The sequence below is a fragment of the Oncorhynchus keta genome, unplaced genomic scaffold (assembly GCF_023373465.1).
Source record: "Oncorhynchus keta strain PuntledgeMale-10-30-2019 unplaced genomic scaffold, Oket_V2 Un_contig_1016_pilon_pilon, whole genome shotgun sequence".
Classification (NCBI taxonomy): domain Eukaryota; kingdom Metazoa; phylum Chordata; class Actinopteri; order Salmoniformes; family Salmonidae; genus Oncorhynchus; species Oncorhynchus keta.
Genome location: NW_026277027.1, coordinates 47,501 through 65,160, shown reverse-complemented (window position 1 = coordinate 65,160; position 17,660 = coordinate 47,501). Strand labels below are relative to the sequence as shown.

Sequence of the window (17,660 nt, the reverse complement as noted above, 5' to 3'; positions counted from 1 at the left end):
TGGACACCCAAACTAGGTCTAAACCATTGACATAAATACATAATTAGGTTGCTCAGCCCATATATATATACTGAGAAGTGTAACAACGTTGTGCATGTCTTTGAGGAGCTAATAATGCCGCTATATGTTAACTTAGAGGATGGACCCAACCCTAACATTGTGTTGCCTTGAGGTATATATTTTATGTATTTCTGGAGCTAGCGTCTAACGTTGTAACGTTGTATCAGGATGGACCCAGCCCTAACATTGTGTTGTCTTTCTTTAGCTAGCGGGACTCTTTAAGAAGAGGGCTCTCTCTCAGCCCACGGTTGAGAAGAGACCTGCAGCCTCCGAGTCAGGCGGTTCCAAGAAGAAGAAGTCCAAAGCTGACAAGGAGGCCTCCGGGTCCAAACATGGCGCAGGTAAGACCAGGGGTGTAATCATTATGGCGATCCTGTTGTAAAACATTTAGTCTGTTGTTGTAAAACATTTAGTCTGTTGCGAAAAGGTTTCCATTTACTCCAAGTAGAAACATTTTTCAAAGGAAAAATAGTTTTAAATTGGACAAATTAAGGCAGGTCCAAAAAAAACAACAGTTTGTTTTTCTTACATTGTTTATTCATCATCGTCATCGTCATCATCATAATTTTAGGCAAGTGAAATAACACCATGTGCTCAATGCAAGTATGTTTTTTTATTTACATCGGTGTGTGTACAGATGCCCCCCTCCCCCCTTCTAGAGAGAGTAGTATCATGGCCACTTGGCTGTGGTTTAAATATGTTGATGAGTGGTGACATTATCACAGGCAACATGTTGATGAGTGGTGACATTATCACAGGCAACATGTTGATGAGTGGTGACATTATCACAGGCAACATGTTGATTAGTGGTGACATTATCACAGGCAACATGTTGATGAGTGGTGACATTATCACAGGCAACATGTTGATGAGTGGTGACATTATCACAGGCAACATGTTGATGAGTGGTGACATTATCACAGGCAACATGTTGATGAGTGGTGACATTATCACAGGCAACATGTTGATGAGTGGTGACATTATCACAGGCAACATGTTGATGAGTGGTGACATTATCACAGGCAACATGTTGATGAGTGGTGACATTATCACAGGCAACATGTTGATGAGTGGTGACATTATCACAGGCAACATGTTGATGAGTGGTGACATTATCACAGGCAACATGTTGATGAGTGGTGACATTATCACAGGCAACATGTTGATGAGTGGTGACATTATCACAGGCAACATGTTGATGAGTGGTGACATTATCACAGGCAACATGTTGATGAGTGGTGACATTATCACAGGCAACATGTTGATGAGTGGTGACATTATCACAGGCAACATGTTGATGAGTGGTGACATTATCACAGGCAACATGTTGATGAGTGGTGACATTATCACAGGCAACATGTTGATGAGTGGTGACATTATCACAGGCAACATGTTGATGAGTGGTGACATTATCACAGGCAACATGTTGATGAGTGGTGACATTATCACAGGCAACATGTTGATGAGTGGTGACATTATCACAGGCAACATGTTGATGACATCGTTACGACTCAGCAAGTTGTGAACAGTTTTTGTCAAATGGATGAGGACTTCACTACAAATGGATGAGGGCTTCACTACAAATGGATGAGGACTTCACTACAAATGGATGAGGGCTTCACTACAAATGGATGAGGGCTTCACTACAAATGGATGAGGACTTCACTACAAATGGATGAGGACTTCACTACAAATGGATGAGGACTTCACTACAAATGGATGAGGACTTCACTACAAATGGATGAGGACTTCACTACAAATGGATGAGGACTTCACTACAAATGGATGAGGACTTCACTACAAATGGATGAGGACTTCACTTGGATGAGGACTTCACTACAAATGGATGAGGGCAGTCGAAACATTAGGGAATAAGAACCATCTGTAAATTACATTCAAATGTGGGACGTGTTCTGTGGTAGCTGGGTCTTTTGGTGACATTTTAAAGTAACTGTCCAGTGATAACAGAATATTAACTTTAAAAGTTAGCTGAACTCGGTAATGTTTTTTATTAATCCTATACTCGTATTTGTGGTCAAATCATAAATTGGAGGGGAAAAAAACACTTCAGAAACCCCCCCCCCCACCGCCCACTTGGATCTCAAACAGACCATTTTAAAAATGCTTGTTATTTCCTCAAAGAGGATGAGGTCATCATCGTGAGCCGGATGAGATGGTCCAATCAGCGGTCTGCTCCATTCATATTTCTAATAACCTGTACACGCCCACACCATTCCAACACACACAACCTGCTTTTTATCATAATTACTATTTTTTGGGGGGGGAAGGAAAACTTTCATAGAAATCTGGAAACACTACGACAGTTAATTAAATGTTTGGTCATCTTGGTCATCTTGGTCATCTTGGTAATCTTGGTGCATCTTGGTCATCTTGGTCATCTTGGTCATCTTGGTGCATCTTGGTCATCTTGGTCGTTGACTTTGGGGGACTTCCTTGCTCTGTAGGGTCCTAGAGGGTTGGCTATCATTGTGGATCTCCTCTGTGTCTTTAGCTGTCTCGAATGGTATGTCTTGTACTTACAATGTGGTGATGGATGAAGATGCTAAACATCTGTCGAATAATAGACTTGTCAAAACCCTGGACTTGGCAAAGGAGAGCTCTTCTTCTCTCCTGCCTTCCCTGCTGACGTGCTTTGATTAGATAACACCACCATTCCATACACACACACACACACACACAATCTCACACATACGAAGGTGCAGTCTCACTGTTCTCAAACTGTGAGCACACAGCACAGTCAGTCTCGGGTTCAGATTCAGGGTCAACGATCATGACCTAACTTCCTGCTTGGCCCTGGTCACTGTGGCAACGACCCCTTTAACCCCCTTACACCACCTCGGTTTGTGACCCCGTGGGACTGTGGATCTTCTCCACCATGTTGTGGAAGGGACCTTCCTCCTCCATCAGGTCACGATGGGTCTTCCCCTGCATGAGAAGGAAAACCATAGTTTAGGTTATTACAATGGGTTTAGGTTAGATCCAGGTTATTACAATGGGTTTAGGTTAGATCCAGGTTATTACAATGGGTTTAGGTTAGATCCAGGTTATTACAATGGGTTTAGGTTAGATCCAGGTTATTACAATGGGTTTAGGTTAGATCCAGGTTATTACAATGGGTTTAGGTTAGATCCAGGTTATTACAATGGGTTTAGGTTAGATCTAGGTTATATTAACAGGCCTGGTCTAACCCTGGAACAGCTATAGTATAGTAACAGACCTGGTCTAACCCTGGAACAGCTATAGTATAGTAACAGACCTGGTCTAACCCTGGAACAGCTACAGTATAGTAACAGGCCTGGTCTAACCCTGGAACAGCTATAGTATAGTAACCTGGTCTAACCCTGGAACAGCTACAGTATAGTAACAGGCCTGGTCTAACCCTGGAACAGCTATAGTATAGTAACCTGGTCTAACCCTGGAACAGCTACAGTATAGTAACCTGGTCTAACCCTGGAACAGCTATAGTATAGTAACCTGGTCTCACCCTGGAACAGCTACAGTATAGTAACCTGGTCTAACCCTGGAACAGCTACAGTATAGTAACAGACCTGGTCTAACCCTGGAACAGCTACAGTATAGTACCTGGTCTTGACCTGGTCTGATGAACAGCTATAGGATAGTAACCTGGTCTAACCCTGGAACGCTATAGTTAGTAAGCCTGGTCTAACCCTGGAACAGCTACAGTATAGTAACCTGGTCTAACCCTGGAACAGCTACAGTATAGTAACAGACCTGGTCTAACCCTGGAACAGCTATAGTATAGTAACCTGGTCTAACCCTGGAACAGCTATAGTATAGTGGGCCTGTTGAGACCCTGGAACAGCTATGTTGTAACACCTGGTCTAACCCTGGAACAGCTACAGTATAGTCAGACCTGGTTTAACCCTGGAACAGCTATAGTATAGTAACCTGGTCTAACCCTGGAACAGCTATAGTATAGTAACAGGCCTGGTGGTTGGAACAGCTATAGTATAGTAACCTGAACCCTGGAACAGCTACAGTATTGTAACCTGGTGGAGGGAACAGCTACAGTATAGTAACCTGGTCTAACCCTGGAACAGCTACAGTATAGTAACAGGCCTGGTCTCACCTTGACACAGCAGCCACAGTCCAGCAGCTCGTGGAGGAAGGCCAGAGCTGCCAGGGAGACACTGTGATGATGAAGAGGAGGAGGATGACAAGCACGCTATGTTCAGCACACACACACCACCAGGACCTCAGTGAGACCGACTGTGATGACTGACCCAGTTTGGTGTGAGTGAACCAGACCTGAGAGACTGAGGGGAAATGGTTGGTTTGTCCTGGAGTACTGCTCTAACTACAGACACTGGTTATCAGATGTGTGTGTGTTTAGCAGCTGAGTCAGGGCCTCTTCTCTCCTGTGGAGAGCCCACTGTCATCATCTGCTCTGGTAGCTTTGACCTGGACTGACTCACAGTATGTTACATAGTGTTGTTAGTGTAACCTGATACAGGCCTGTCATTAGTCAGAGGACAGCATGTCTATTATATACAGTTCTATGTTAGATAGTGTTTGTTAGTGTAACCTGATACATGCCTGTCATCAGTCAGAGAACAGCAGACAGCATGTCTATTATATACAGTTCTATGTTACATAGTGTTGTTAGTGTAACCTGATACAGGCTGGTGCTGTCCTGGTCTAACCCTGTCAGAGGACAGCATGTCTATTATACACAGTTCTATGTTACATGGTGTTGTTAGTGTAACCTGATACATGCCTGTCATTAGTCAGAGACGCACAGCACGCAGACAGCATGTCTGCACACATATACAGTTCACCAGGATGTTACATAGTGTTGTTAGTGTAACCTGATACAGGCCTGTCATTAGTCAGAGGACAGCATGTCTATTATATACAGTTCTATGTTACATAGTGTTGTTAGTGTAACCTGATACATGCCTGTCATCAGTCAGAGAACAGCAGACAGCATGTCTATTATATACAGTTCTATGTTACATAGTGTTGTTAGTGTAACCTGATACAGGCCTGTCATTAGTCAGAGGACAGCATGTCTATTATATACAGTTCTATGTTACATGGTGTTGTTAGTGTAACCTGATACATGCCTGTCATTAGTCAGAGAACAGCAGACAGCATGTCTATTATATACAGTTTTCATGTTGCTATGGAAGTAGCCAATAGGCCTTCAACTGTTTTAATGTTGCTATGGAAGTAGCCAATAGGCCTTCAACTTTAATCAGACTGTTTTATATGTTGTTACTATGTTGTTAGTGTAGCCTGATACAGGCCTTCAACTGTTTTAATGTTGCTATGGAAGTAGTCTAATAGACCTTCAACTGTTTTTATGTTGCTATGGAAGTAGCCAATAGGCCTTCAACTTTAATCAACTGTTTTAATGTTGCTATGGAAGTAGCCAATAGAACCTTCAACTGTTTTCATGTTGCTATGGAAGTAGCCAATAGGCCTTCAACTTTAATCAGACTGTTTTCATGTTGCTATGGAAGTAGCCAATAGGCCTTCAACTGTTTTAATGTTGCTATGGAAGTAGCCAATAGACCTTCAACTGTTTTCATGTTGCTATGGAAGTAGCCAATAGGCCTTCAACTGTTTTAATGTTGCTATGGAAGTAGCCAGGCCTTCAACTTTAATCAGACTGTTTTCATGTTGCTATGTAGCCAATGGCCTTCAACTGTTTTAATGTTGCTAAAGTAGCCAATAGACCTTCAACTGTTTTCATGTTGCTATGGAAGTAGCCAATAGGCCTTCAACTGTTTTAATGTTGCTATGGAAGTAGCCAATAGACCTTCAACTGTTTTCATGTTGCTATGGAAGTAGCCAATAGGCCTTCAACTTTAATCAGACTGTTTTCATGTTGCTATGGAAGTAGCCAATAGGCCTTCAACTGTTTTCATGTTGCTATGGAAGTAGCCAATAGGCCTTCAACTGTTTTCATGTTGCTATGGAAGTAGCCAATAGGCCTTCAACTTTAATCAGACTGTTTTCATGTTGCTATGGAAGTAGCCAATAGGCCTTCAACTGTTTTCATGTTGCTATGGAAGTAGCCAATAGGCCTTCAACTGTTTTCATGTTGCTATGGAAGTAGCCAATAGGCCTTCAACTTTAATCAGACTGTTTTCATGTTGCTATGGAAGTAGCCAATGGCCTTCAACTGTTTTTCATGTTGCTATGGAAGTAGCCAATAGGCCTTCAACTGTTTTCATGTTGCTATGGAAGTAGCCAATAGGCCTTCAACTGTTTTAATGTTGCTATGGAAGTAGCCAATAGGCCTTCAACTTTAATCAGACTGTTTTCATGTTGCTATGGAAGTAGCCAATAGGCCTTCAACTGTTTTAATGTTGCTATGGAAGTAGCCAATAGGCCTTCAACTGTTTTCATGTTGCTATGGAAGTAGCCAATAGGCCTTCAACTGTTTTAATGTTGCTATGGAAGTAGCCAATAGGCCTTCAACTTTAATCAGACTGTTTTCATGTTGCTATGGAAGTAGCCAATAGGCCTTCAACTGTTTTAATGTTGCTATGGAAGTAGCCAATAGGCCTTCAACTGTTTTAATGTTGCTATGGAAGTAGCCAATAGGCCTTCAACTGTTTTAATGTTGCTATGGAAGTAGCCAATAGGCCTTCAACTGTTTTACTGTTGCTATGGAAGTAGCCAATAGGCCTTCAACTGTTTCTATGTTGCTATGGAAGTAGCCAATAGGCCTTCAACTGTTTCTATGTTGCTATGGAAGTAGCCAATAGGCCTTCAACTGTTTTAATGTTGCTATGGAAGTAGCCAATAGGCCTTCAACTGTTTTAATGTTGCTATGGAAGTAGCCAATAGGCCTTCAACTGTTTTAATGTTGCTATGGAAGTAGCCAATAGGCCTTCAACTGTTTTAATGTTGCTATGTAGTAGAGGCTATTGATAGTCCACATTAGTAACACTGTCATGGTAACTGAAGGTCTCTCTCTCTGGGGAAAATACTGTAATTCTACTGTAATACTTCCTGTGTGAAAGTGTTGTCTAATTGGGTTATTGGAGGTTCTGTTGGCTGATGTTGATGGAGGGAGGGAGAGAAGTGAAGGAACAGGGATATCATTCTTTATCTATTATGAACTGATACTTCCTCTACCCACACCACACTACCATAGCCTAGTACCCCAGCACTACACCTCTCTCTCCCTACTGTTCCCTCCCTACCCACACCACACTACCATAGCCTTACCCTCTCTCTCTGTTCCTCCCTACCCACCCACCCACACTACCATAGCCTTGTACCCCAGCACTACACCTCTCTCTGTTCCTCCCTACTGTTACCCTCTCCTCCTCTACCTACACCACACTACCATAGCCTAGTACCCCAGCACTACACCTCTCTCTGTTCCTCCCTACTGTTACCCTCTCCTCCTCTACCTACACCACACTACCATAGCCTAGTACCCCAGCACTACACCTCTCTCTGTTCCTCCCTACTGTTACCCTCTCCTCCTCTACCTACACCACACTACCATAGCCTAGTACCCCAGCACTACACCTCTCTCTGTTCCTAATAATAATAATAATAATATATGCCATTTAGCAGACGCTTTTATCCAAAGCGACTTACAGTCATGTGTGCATACATTCTACGTATGGGTGGTCCCGGGAATCGAACCCACTACCCTGGCGTTACAAGCGCCATGCTCTACCAACTGAGCTACTGTTACCCTCTCCTCCTCTACCTCCTCTCTATTCCTCCCTACATTACCCTCTCCTCCCATCCTCCCTCTCCACCCCTACCCCCTCCTCTCTCTCCTCCCCCCCTCTCCACCCCTACCCCCCTCCTCTCTCTCCTCCCCCTCTCCACCCCCTACCCCCTCCTCTCTCTCCTCCCCCCTCTCCACCCCTACCCCCTCCTCTCTCTCCCCCCTCTCCACCCCTACCCCTCCTCTCTCCCCCACCCCCTCTGTCTGCAGGGGCTCCCACTGCCCCAACCCCCTTTTTAAAAGTCTAGTCCCATCCTCCCTCTCCACCCCTACCCCCTCCTCTCTCCCCCACCCCCTCTGTCTGCAGGGGCTCCCACTGCCCCACCCCCCTCCCTAAAGTCTAGTCCCATCCTCCCTCTCCACCCCTACCCCCTCCTCTCTCCCCCACCCCCCTCTTTCTGCAGGGGCTCCCACTGCCCCACCCCCCTCCCTAAAGTCTAGTCCCATCCAGTCTGGAGGAGGTGAATACAGTCAAATCCACCCTAATTAAACCCTTTATAGAGTTTGTGTGCATGTGTCCTTACTGAAATCCTTACAGGAGAAGAAGCCCAGTCATCTCTATGCCAGTCTGAATCACAACAACCTTACTGCCTGCTTGGCATCCTATTCCCTGTGGAGTTTGACCCAGGAACCATCCTCTAGCAGCCTGCTTGGCATCCTATTCCCTGTGGAGTTTGACCCAGGAACCGTCCTCTAGCAGCCTAGTCTCTCTCCATTCTGCTACAAAAACACTCATCCTTTAGTCTGACAGTCTATATTAACACTCATCCTTTAGTCTGACAGTCTATATTAACACTCATCCTTTAGTCTGACAGTCTGCTACAAAAACACTCATCCTTTAGTCTGACAGTATGTTATATAGACACTCATCCTTTAGTCTGACAGTATGTTATATAGACACTCATTCTTTAATCTGACAGTCTATATTAACACTCATCCTTTAGTCTGACAGTCTGTTACAAAAACACTCATCCTTTAGTCTGACAGTATGTTATATTGACACTCATTCTTTAATCTGACAGTCTGTTACAAAAACACTCATCCTTTAGTCTGACTGTCTATATTAACACTCATCCTTTAGTCTGACAGTATGTTATATAGACACTCGTCCTTTACTTTGACAGTATGTTATATAGACACTCATCCTTTAGTCTGACAGTATGTTATATAGACACTCATCCTTTACTTTGACAGTATGTTATATAGACACTCATCCTTTAGTCTGACAGTATGTTATATAGACACTCATCCTTTACTTTGACAGTATGTTATATAGACACTCATCCTTTAGTCTGACAGTATGTTATATAGACACTCATCCTTTAGTCTGACAGTCTATATTAACACTCATGCTTTAGTCTGACAGTCTGCTACAAAAACACTAATCCTTTAGTCTGACAGTATGTTATATAGACACTCATCCTTTAATCTGACAGTCAATATAAACACTCATCCTTTAGTCTGACAGTCTATATTGACATTCATCCTTTAGTCTGACAGTCTATATTAACACTCATCCTTTAGTCTGACAGTCTATATTAACAGTCATCCTTTAGTCTGACAGTCTATATTAACACTCATCCTTTAGTCTGACAGTATGTTATATTGACACTCATCCTTTAGTCTGACAGTCTATATTAACACTCATCCTTTAGTCTGACAGTCTATATTAACACTCATCCTTTAGTCTGACAGTCTATAAACACTATCCTTTACACTCATCCTTTAGTCTGAGAGACATGTTATATAACACTCATCCTTTAGTCTGACAGTATGTTATATAGACACTACATCCTTTAGTCTGACAGTATGTTATATCATCCTTTAGTCTGACAGTATGTTACACTGACAGTATGTTATATATCATCTTTAATCTGACAGTCTATATTAACACTCATCCTTTAGTCTGACAGTCTGTTACAAAAACACTCATCCTTTAGTCTGACAGTATGTTATATTGACACTCATTCTTTAATCTGACAGTCTGTTACAAAAACACTCATCCTTTAGTCTGACTGTCTATATTAACACTCATCCTTTAGTCTGACAGTATGTTATATAGACACTCATCCTTTACTTTGACAGTATGTTATATAGACACTCATCCTTTAGTCTGACAGTATGTTATATAGACACTCATCCTTTACTTTGACAGTATGTTATATAGACACTCATCCTTTAGTCTGACAGTATGTTATATAGACACTCATCCTTTAGTCTGACAGTATGTTATATAGACACTCATCCTTTAGTCTGACAGTATGTTATATAGACACTCATCCTTTAGTCTGACAGTATGTTATATAGACACTCATCCTTTAGTCTGACAGTATGTTATATAGACACTCATCCTTTAGTCTGACAGTATGTTATATAGACACTCATCCTTTAGTCAGACAGTCAATATTAACACTCATCCTTTAGTCTGACAGTATGTTATATAGACACTCATCCTTTAGTCAGACAGTCAATATTAACACTCATCCTTTAGTCTGACAGTCTGCTACAAAAACACTCATCCTTTAGTCTGACAGTATGTTATATAGACACTCATCCTTTAGTCAGACAGTCAATATTAACACTCATCCTTTAGTCTGACAGTCTATATTAACACTCATGTTATATAGACACTCATCCTTTAGTCTGACAGTATGTTATATAGACACTCATCCTTTAGTCTGACAGTCTGCTACAAAAACACTCATCCGTAACCCATAGACTGGGCTCCCGTCTGTCTGCTCACAGCATAACCCATAGACTGGGCTCCCGTCTGTCTGCTCACAGCATAACCCATAGACTGGGCTCCTGTCTGTCTGCACACAGCATAACCCATAGACTGGGCTCCCGACTGTCTGCTCACAGCATAACCCATAGACTGGGCTCCTGTCTGTCTGCTCACAGCATAACCCATAGACTGGGCTCCTGTCTGTCTGCTCACAGCGTAACCCATAGACTGGGCTCCCGTCTGTCTGCTCACAGCGTAATCCATAGACTGGGCTCCCGTCTGTCTGCTCACAGCATAACCCATAGACTGGGCTCCTGTCTGTCTGCTCACAGCATAACCCATAGACTGGGCTCCTGTCTGTCTGCTCACAGCATAACCCATAGACTGGGCTCCTGTCTGTCTGCTCACAGCATAACCCATAGACTGGGCTCCTGTCTGTCTGCTCACAGCATAACCCATAGACTGGGCTCCCGTCAGTCTGTCTGTCTGTCTGTCTGCTCACAGCATAACCCATAGGCTGGGCTCCTGTCTGTCTGTCCTCTGTTGTTGATAAACCTTTTACCGTTTATAATATAGTGCTGTTACCCAGAATGCTGTAGGGATGGAAGGTAAACCCTCCTCTTATGAAAGCAATCACAGATACAACGTAGGCTTCATAGGATGGATTAGGCTAGTAGATATACACTACACACCACACACTACACACACACACACACTACACACTATACACACACTACACACTATACACACACTACACACACTACACACTACACACTATACACACTACACACACACCACACACACACACACACACACACACACTACACACTACACACACACACACTACACACACACACACTACACACACTACACACACACACACACTACACACACACACACACACGCCTTGCCCTGAGACATGGCTGTAGCAGGCAAGCATGCACCCAGACTGCAGATCTGCCAGTGTGTCCACACACACACTAACCATCGTTGTGCCAGAGAAATATGCAGACTCACCTGTGTAGCTTATACTGTGGGGTGGATGCTTGTAAAGGATTCAGGCAAAAGATGCTCTTGCTCTCCCTTCCCCCACTCTGTCTCTCTCTCTTCCTCTCTCTCTGTCGCTCTCTCTGTCGCTCTCTCTCTCGCTCTCTCTCTCGCTCTCTCTGTCTTCCTCTCTCTCTTCCTCTCTCTCTCTCTGTCTTCCTCTCTCTCTTCCTCTCTCTCTCTCTCTCTCTCTCGCTCTCTCTCTTCCTCTCTCTCTCTCTCTCTGTCTTCCTCTCTCTCTCTCTCTCTCTCTCTCTCTCTCTCTCTGTGTCTCTCTCTCCTCCCTGCCACTCCTTGCAGTTCTGCTCGTCTTCCCCACACAAGGCACAGCCTGTGCTCAGACCTTACCACTCTACCAATGGCTAAGCTCACCCTCGTTTCTCCCCTCTCTATTTGCCAAATCTTCTCAGATGAAATGAATGCCCCGCCTTCTCATTAGCACCCAGCAGCAGCTCCCGCCCACGTGATGAATCATTTAGTGAGTCACAACAACAGGCCGCTCTGATTGGCTGGTCTCCAGAAACAGGATCTCACAGCTGAAGCCACAGACGCAGAGCCACTAGAGTAGGGCCTGAAACGGAAGCCGAGCTAGTGCCCTTATACCCCCTAGCTAGTGCCCTGATAACCCCTAGCTAGTGCCCTTATACCCCCTAGCTAGTGCCCTTATACCCCCTAGCTAGTGCCCTGATACCCCCTAGCTAGTGCCATGATACCCCCTAGCTAGTGCCATGATACCCCCTAGCTAGTGCCATGATACCCCCTAGCTAGTGCCATGATACCCCCTAGCTAGTGCCATGATACCCCCTAGCTAGTGCCCTGATACCCCCTAGCTGGTGCCCTGATACCCCCTAGCTAGTGCCCTGATACCCCCTAGCTAGTGCCCTTATACCCCCTATCTAGTGCCCTGATACCCCCTAGCTAGTGCCCTGATACCCCCTAGCTGGTGCCATGATACCCCCTAGCTAGTTCCATGATACCCCCTAGCTCGTGCCATGATACCCCCTAGCTAGTGCCCTGATACCCCATAGCTAGTGCCCTGATAACCCCTAGCTAGTGCCCTGATACCCCCTAGCTGGTGCCCTGATACCCCCTAGCTAGTGCCATGATACCCCCTAGCTAGTGCCATGATACCCCCTAGCTGGTGCCATGATACCCCCTAGCTAGTGCCCTTATACCCCATATCTAGTGCCCTGATACCCCCTAGCTGGTGCCCTGATACCCCCTAGCTGGTGCCCTGATAACCATATCAGACACAGAGGGTTTTTTGTTTTTTAAATCTTGCACAAAAACAATATAATCACAACGTTATTGAATTAGTACAATGTTATATTGACAGGACCTAAATGAGTCTATTGAATATCTGCTATTGACAGGAACTATATGAGTCTCTATTGAATAACTGATATTGACAGGACTCGTCTTAGTGTGGCACAAGAGCAGGACAACATGTCTAGATTCTGATCCTGGGCTTTATTTGAGCAGGACAACATGTCTAGATTCTGATCCTGGTCTTTATCTGAGCAGGACAACATGTCCAGATTCTGATCCTGGTCTTTATTTGAGCAGGACAACATGTCTAGATTCTGATCCTGGTCTTTATCTGAGCAGGACAACATGTCCAGATTCTGATCCTGGTCTTTATTTGAGCAGGACAACATGTCCAGATTCTGATCCTGGTCTTTATTTGAGCAGGACAACATGTCCAGATTCTGATCCTGGTCTTTATTTGAGCAGGACAACATGTCTAGATTCTGATCCTGGTCTTTATCTGAGCAGGACAACTGTCCAGATTCTGATCCTGATTCTGTCCTGGTTATTTGAGCAGGACAACATGTCTAGATTCTGATCCTGGTCTTTATTTGAGCAGGACAACATGTCTAGATTCTGATCCTGGTCTTTATCTGAGCAGGACAACATGTCTAGATTCTGATCCTGGTCTTTATTTGAGCAGGACAACATGTCTAGATTCTGATCCTGGTCTTTATCTGAGCAGGACAACATGTCTAGATTCTGATCCTGGTCTTTATTTGAGCAGGACAACATGTCTAGATTCTGATCCTGGTCTTTATCTGAGCAGGACAACATGTCTCGATTCTGATCCTGGTTTTTATTTGAGCAGGACAACATGTCAGATTCTGATCCTGGTCTTTATCTGAGCAGGACAACATGTCTAGATTCTGATCCTGGTCTTTATTTGAGCAGGACAACGTCTAGATTCTGATCCTGGTCTTTATCTGAGCAGGACAACATGTCTAGATTCTGATCCTGGTCTATATTTGAGCAGGACAACATGTCTAGATTCTGATCCTGGTCTGTATTTGAGCAGGACAACATGTCTAGATTCTGATCCTGGTCTTTATTTGAGCACCAGTTTTCTCTTCTCTCTCCAGACACAGTAATGGTAACACCTGAAGGCGGACAACACGCACGCACACACGCACACACACACACACACACACACACACACACACACACACACAAAATGTCTAGATTCTGATCCTGGTCTTTATCTGAGCAGGACAACATGTCTAGATTCTGATCCTGGTCTGTATTTGAGCAGGACAACATGTCTAGATTCTGATCCTGGTCTGTATTTGAGCTGGTAATTAGGATACCTGACCAGTTTCTCTTTCTCTGTCCAGACACCAGTAATGGTAACTTCAACCTGAAGGCCCTGACAGGCAGCTCTGGTTACAAGTTTGGTTGCCTGGCTAAGATAGTCAACTACATGAAGGTAAGGTGGACACACACATGCAGAGAGGTGGTTCACTGTAGTAATGACGCACGCACGTCAGAGAGGTGGTTCACGCAGAGAGGTGGTTCACTGCACGCACGCACTGTAGTAATGACATGTTGTCACACACACACACACACACACACACACACAAAATAAATATGTGGATGATGCCATTTCCATGACGTTTGTGTCATTTAGCAGATAGTCACTCTCGACAAGAGTGACTAAATGGTAGTGACTAACGGTAGTGAGTGTTAGTTATCCTAATGACTGTCAAATCCCCACTGTAGTAGTACATGTCACTAACAGTAGTGAGTACGTAATGACTGGTGGAACCCACAAGCCTGGTGTTGCTAGAGTCACTGCTCTTGTCCAACTGAGCTACACAGGACCACACATGTTAGTTATCCTACTGTCAAATCACCACTGTAGTAATGACATGTTGTCTAGAGAGGTGGTTCACTGTAGTAATGACATGTTGTCTAGAGAGGTGGTTCACTGTAGTAATGACATGTTGTCTAGAGAGGTGGTTCACTGTAGTAATGACATGTTGTCAGAGAGGTGGTTCACTGTAGTAATGACATGTTGTCAGAGAGGTGGTTCACTGTAGTAATGACGTGTTGTCTAGAGAGGTGGTTCACTGTAGTAATGACATGTTGTCTAGAGAGGTGGTTCACTGTAGTAATGACATGTTGTCTAGAGAGGTGGTTCACTGTAGTAATGACATGTTGTCTAGAGAGGTGGTTCACTGTAGTAATGACATGTTGTCAGAGAGGTGGTTCACTGTAGTAATGACATGTTGTCTAGAGAGGTGGTTCACTGTAGTAATGACATGTTGTCTAGAGAGGTGGTTCACTGTAGTAATGACATGTTGTCTAGAGAGGTGGTTCACTGTAGTAATGACATGTTGTCTAGAGAGGTGGTTCACTGTAGTAATGACATGTTGTCAGAGAGGTGGTTCACTGTAGTAATGACATGTTGTCAGAGAGGTGGTTCACTGTAGTAATGACATGTTGTCAGAGAGGTGGTTCACTGTAGTAATGACATGTTGTCACTGTAGAGAGGTGGTTCACTGTAGTAATGACATGTTGTCTAGAGAGGTGGTTCACTGTAGTAATGACATGTTGTCAGAGAGGTGGTTCACTGTAGTAATGACATGTTGTCAGAGAGGTGGTTCACTGTAGTAATGACATGTTGTCTAGAGAGGTGGTTCACTGTAGTAATGACATGTTGTCTAGAGAGGTGGTTCACTGTAGTAATGACATGTTGTCAGAGAGGTGGTTCACTGTAGTAATGACATGTTGTCAGAGAGGTAATGGTTCACTGGTTCACTGTAGTAATGACATGTTGTCAGAGAGGTGGTTCACTGTAGTAATGACATGTTGTCTAGAGAGGTGGTTCACTGTAGTAATGACATGTTGTCAGAGAGGTGGTTCACTGTAGTAATGACGTGTTGTCAGAGAGGTGGTTCACTGTAGTAATGACATGTTGTCAGAGAGGTGGTTCACTGTAGTAATGACGTGTCAGAGAGTGTTCACTGTAGTAATGAGGTGGTTCACTGTAGTAATGACATGTTGTCAGAGAGGTGGTTCACTGTAGTAATGACATGTTGTCAGAGAGGTGGTTCACTGTAGTAATGACATGTTGTCTAGAGAGGTGGTTCACTGTTGTCTGTAGAGAGGTGGTTCACTGTAGTAATGACATGTTGTCTAGAGAGGTGGTTCACTGTAGTAATGGTGTCAGAGAGGTGGTTCTGTAGTAATGACATGTTGTCTAGAGAGGTGGTTCACTGTAGTAATGACATGTTGTCAGAGAGGTGGTTCACTGTAGTAATGACATGTTGTCTAGAGAGGTGGTTCACTGTAGTAATGACATGTTGTCAGAGAGGTGGTTCACTGTAGTAATGTTCACTGTAGTAATGACATGTTGTCTAGAGAGGTGGTTCACTGTAGTAATGACATGTTGTCAGAGAGGTGGTTCACTGTAGTAATGACATGTTGTCAGAGAGGTGGTTCACTGTAGTAATGACATGTTGTCAGAGAGGTGGTTCACTGTAGTAATGACATGTTGTCAGAGAGGTGGTTCACTGTCTAATGACATGTTGTCAGAGTGGTTCACTGTAGTAATGACATGTTGTCTAGAGTGGTTCACTGTATGACATGTTGTCTAGAGACTGTAGGTGGTTCACTGTAGTAATGACATGTTGTCTAGAGGGTGGTTCACTGTAGTAATGACATGTTGTCAGAGAGGTGGTTCACTGTAGTAATGACATGTTGTCTAGAGAGGTGGTTCACTGTAGTAATGACATGTTGTCTAGAGAGGTGGTTCACTGTAGTAATGACGTGTTGTCTAGTGGTTCAATGACATGTTGTCAGAGAGGTGGTTCACTGTAGTAATGACATGTTGTCTAGAGAGGGTTCACTGGTCACTGTAGTAATGACATGTTGTCAGAGAGGTGGTTCACTGTAGTAATGACATGTTGTCTAGAGTGGTTCACTGTAGTAATGACATGTTGTCAGAGAGGTGGTTCACTGTAGTAATGACATGTTGTCTAGAGAGGTGGTTCACTGTAGTAATGACATGTTGTCTAGAGAGGTGGTTCACTGTAGTAATGACATGTTGTCTAGAGAGGTGGTTCACTGTAGGTTCACACTGTAGTAATGACATGTTGTCAGAGAGGTGGTTCACTGTAGTAATGACATGTTGTCTAGAGAGGTGGTTCACTGTAGTAATGACATGTTGTCTAGAGAGGTGGTTCACTGTAGTAATGACATGTTGTCTAGAGAGGTGGTTCACTGTAGTAATGACATGTTGTCTAGAGAGGTGGTTCACTGTAGTAATGACATGTTGTCAGAGAGGTGGTTCACTGTAGTAATGACATGTTGTCAGAGAGGTGGTTCACTGTAGTAATGACGTGTTGTCTAGAGAGGTGGTTCACTGTAGTAATGACATGTTGTCTGTTCACTGTAGTAATGACAGTAATGACATGTTGTCTAGAGAGGTGGTTCACTGTAGTAATGACATGTTGTCAGAGAGGTGGTTCACTGTAGTAATGACATGTGTTGTCACTAGAGAGAGTGGTTCACTGTAGTAATGACATGTTGTCTAGAGAGGTGGTTCACTGTAGTAATGACATGTTGTCAGAGAGGTGGTTCACTGTAGTAATGACATGTTGTCAGAGAGGTGGTTCACTGTAGTAATGACATGTTGTCTAGAGAGGTGGTTCACTGTAGTAATGACATGTTGTCTAGAGAGGTGGTTCACTGTAGTAATGACATGTTGTCTAGAGAGGTGGTTCACTGTAGTAATGACATGTTGTCAGAGAGGTGGTTCACTGTAGTAAT

The 17,660-nt window shown here is 43.8% G+C and overlaps 1 protein-coding gene and 1 long non-coding RNA gene across 13 annotated transcripts in view; both read left to right on the top strand.

The window, feature by feature from the left end:
* Positions 1 to 277: 277 nt before the first annotated feature.
* Positions 278 to 17,660, top strand: part of LOC118382790 (general transcription factor IIE subunit 2-like) — a gene marked incomplete at its 5' end in the record, with an annotated part of 25,450 nt that continues 8,067 nt past the window's right edge. The window contains 2 exons of the mRNA XM_052500297.1: positions 278 to 401; positions 14,222 to 14,313. Of these exons, the coding sequence (XP_052356257.1) occupies positions 278 to 401; positions 14,222 to 14,313 (216 nt within the window). The remainder of the gene's footprint in view (positions 402 to 14,221; positions 14,314 to 17,660) is intronic.
* Positions 14,758 to 17,660, top strand: part of LOC127916941 (uncharacterized) — a 3,163-nt gene continuing 260 nt past the window's right edge. Inside the window, exons 1-5 of one of the 12 annotated variants that reach the window (XR_008096665.1) lie at positions 14,794 to 14,842; positions 14,913 to 14,948; positions 15,417 to 15,628; positions 15,746 to 15,815; positions 17,500 to 17,660. The exon at positions 17,500 to 17,660 is cut by the window's right edge and continues 260 nt beyond it. This is a non-coding gene — a long non-coding RNA (uncharacterized LOC127916941). The other 11 variants (XR_008096674.1, XR_008096667.1, XR_008096673.1 and 8 more) reach the window with 11 other exon arrangements.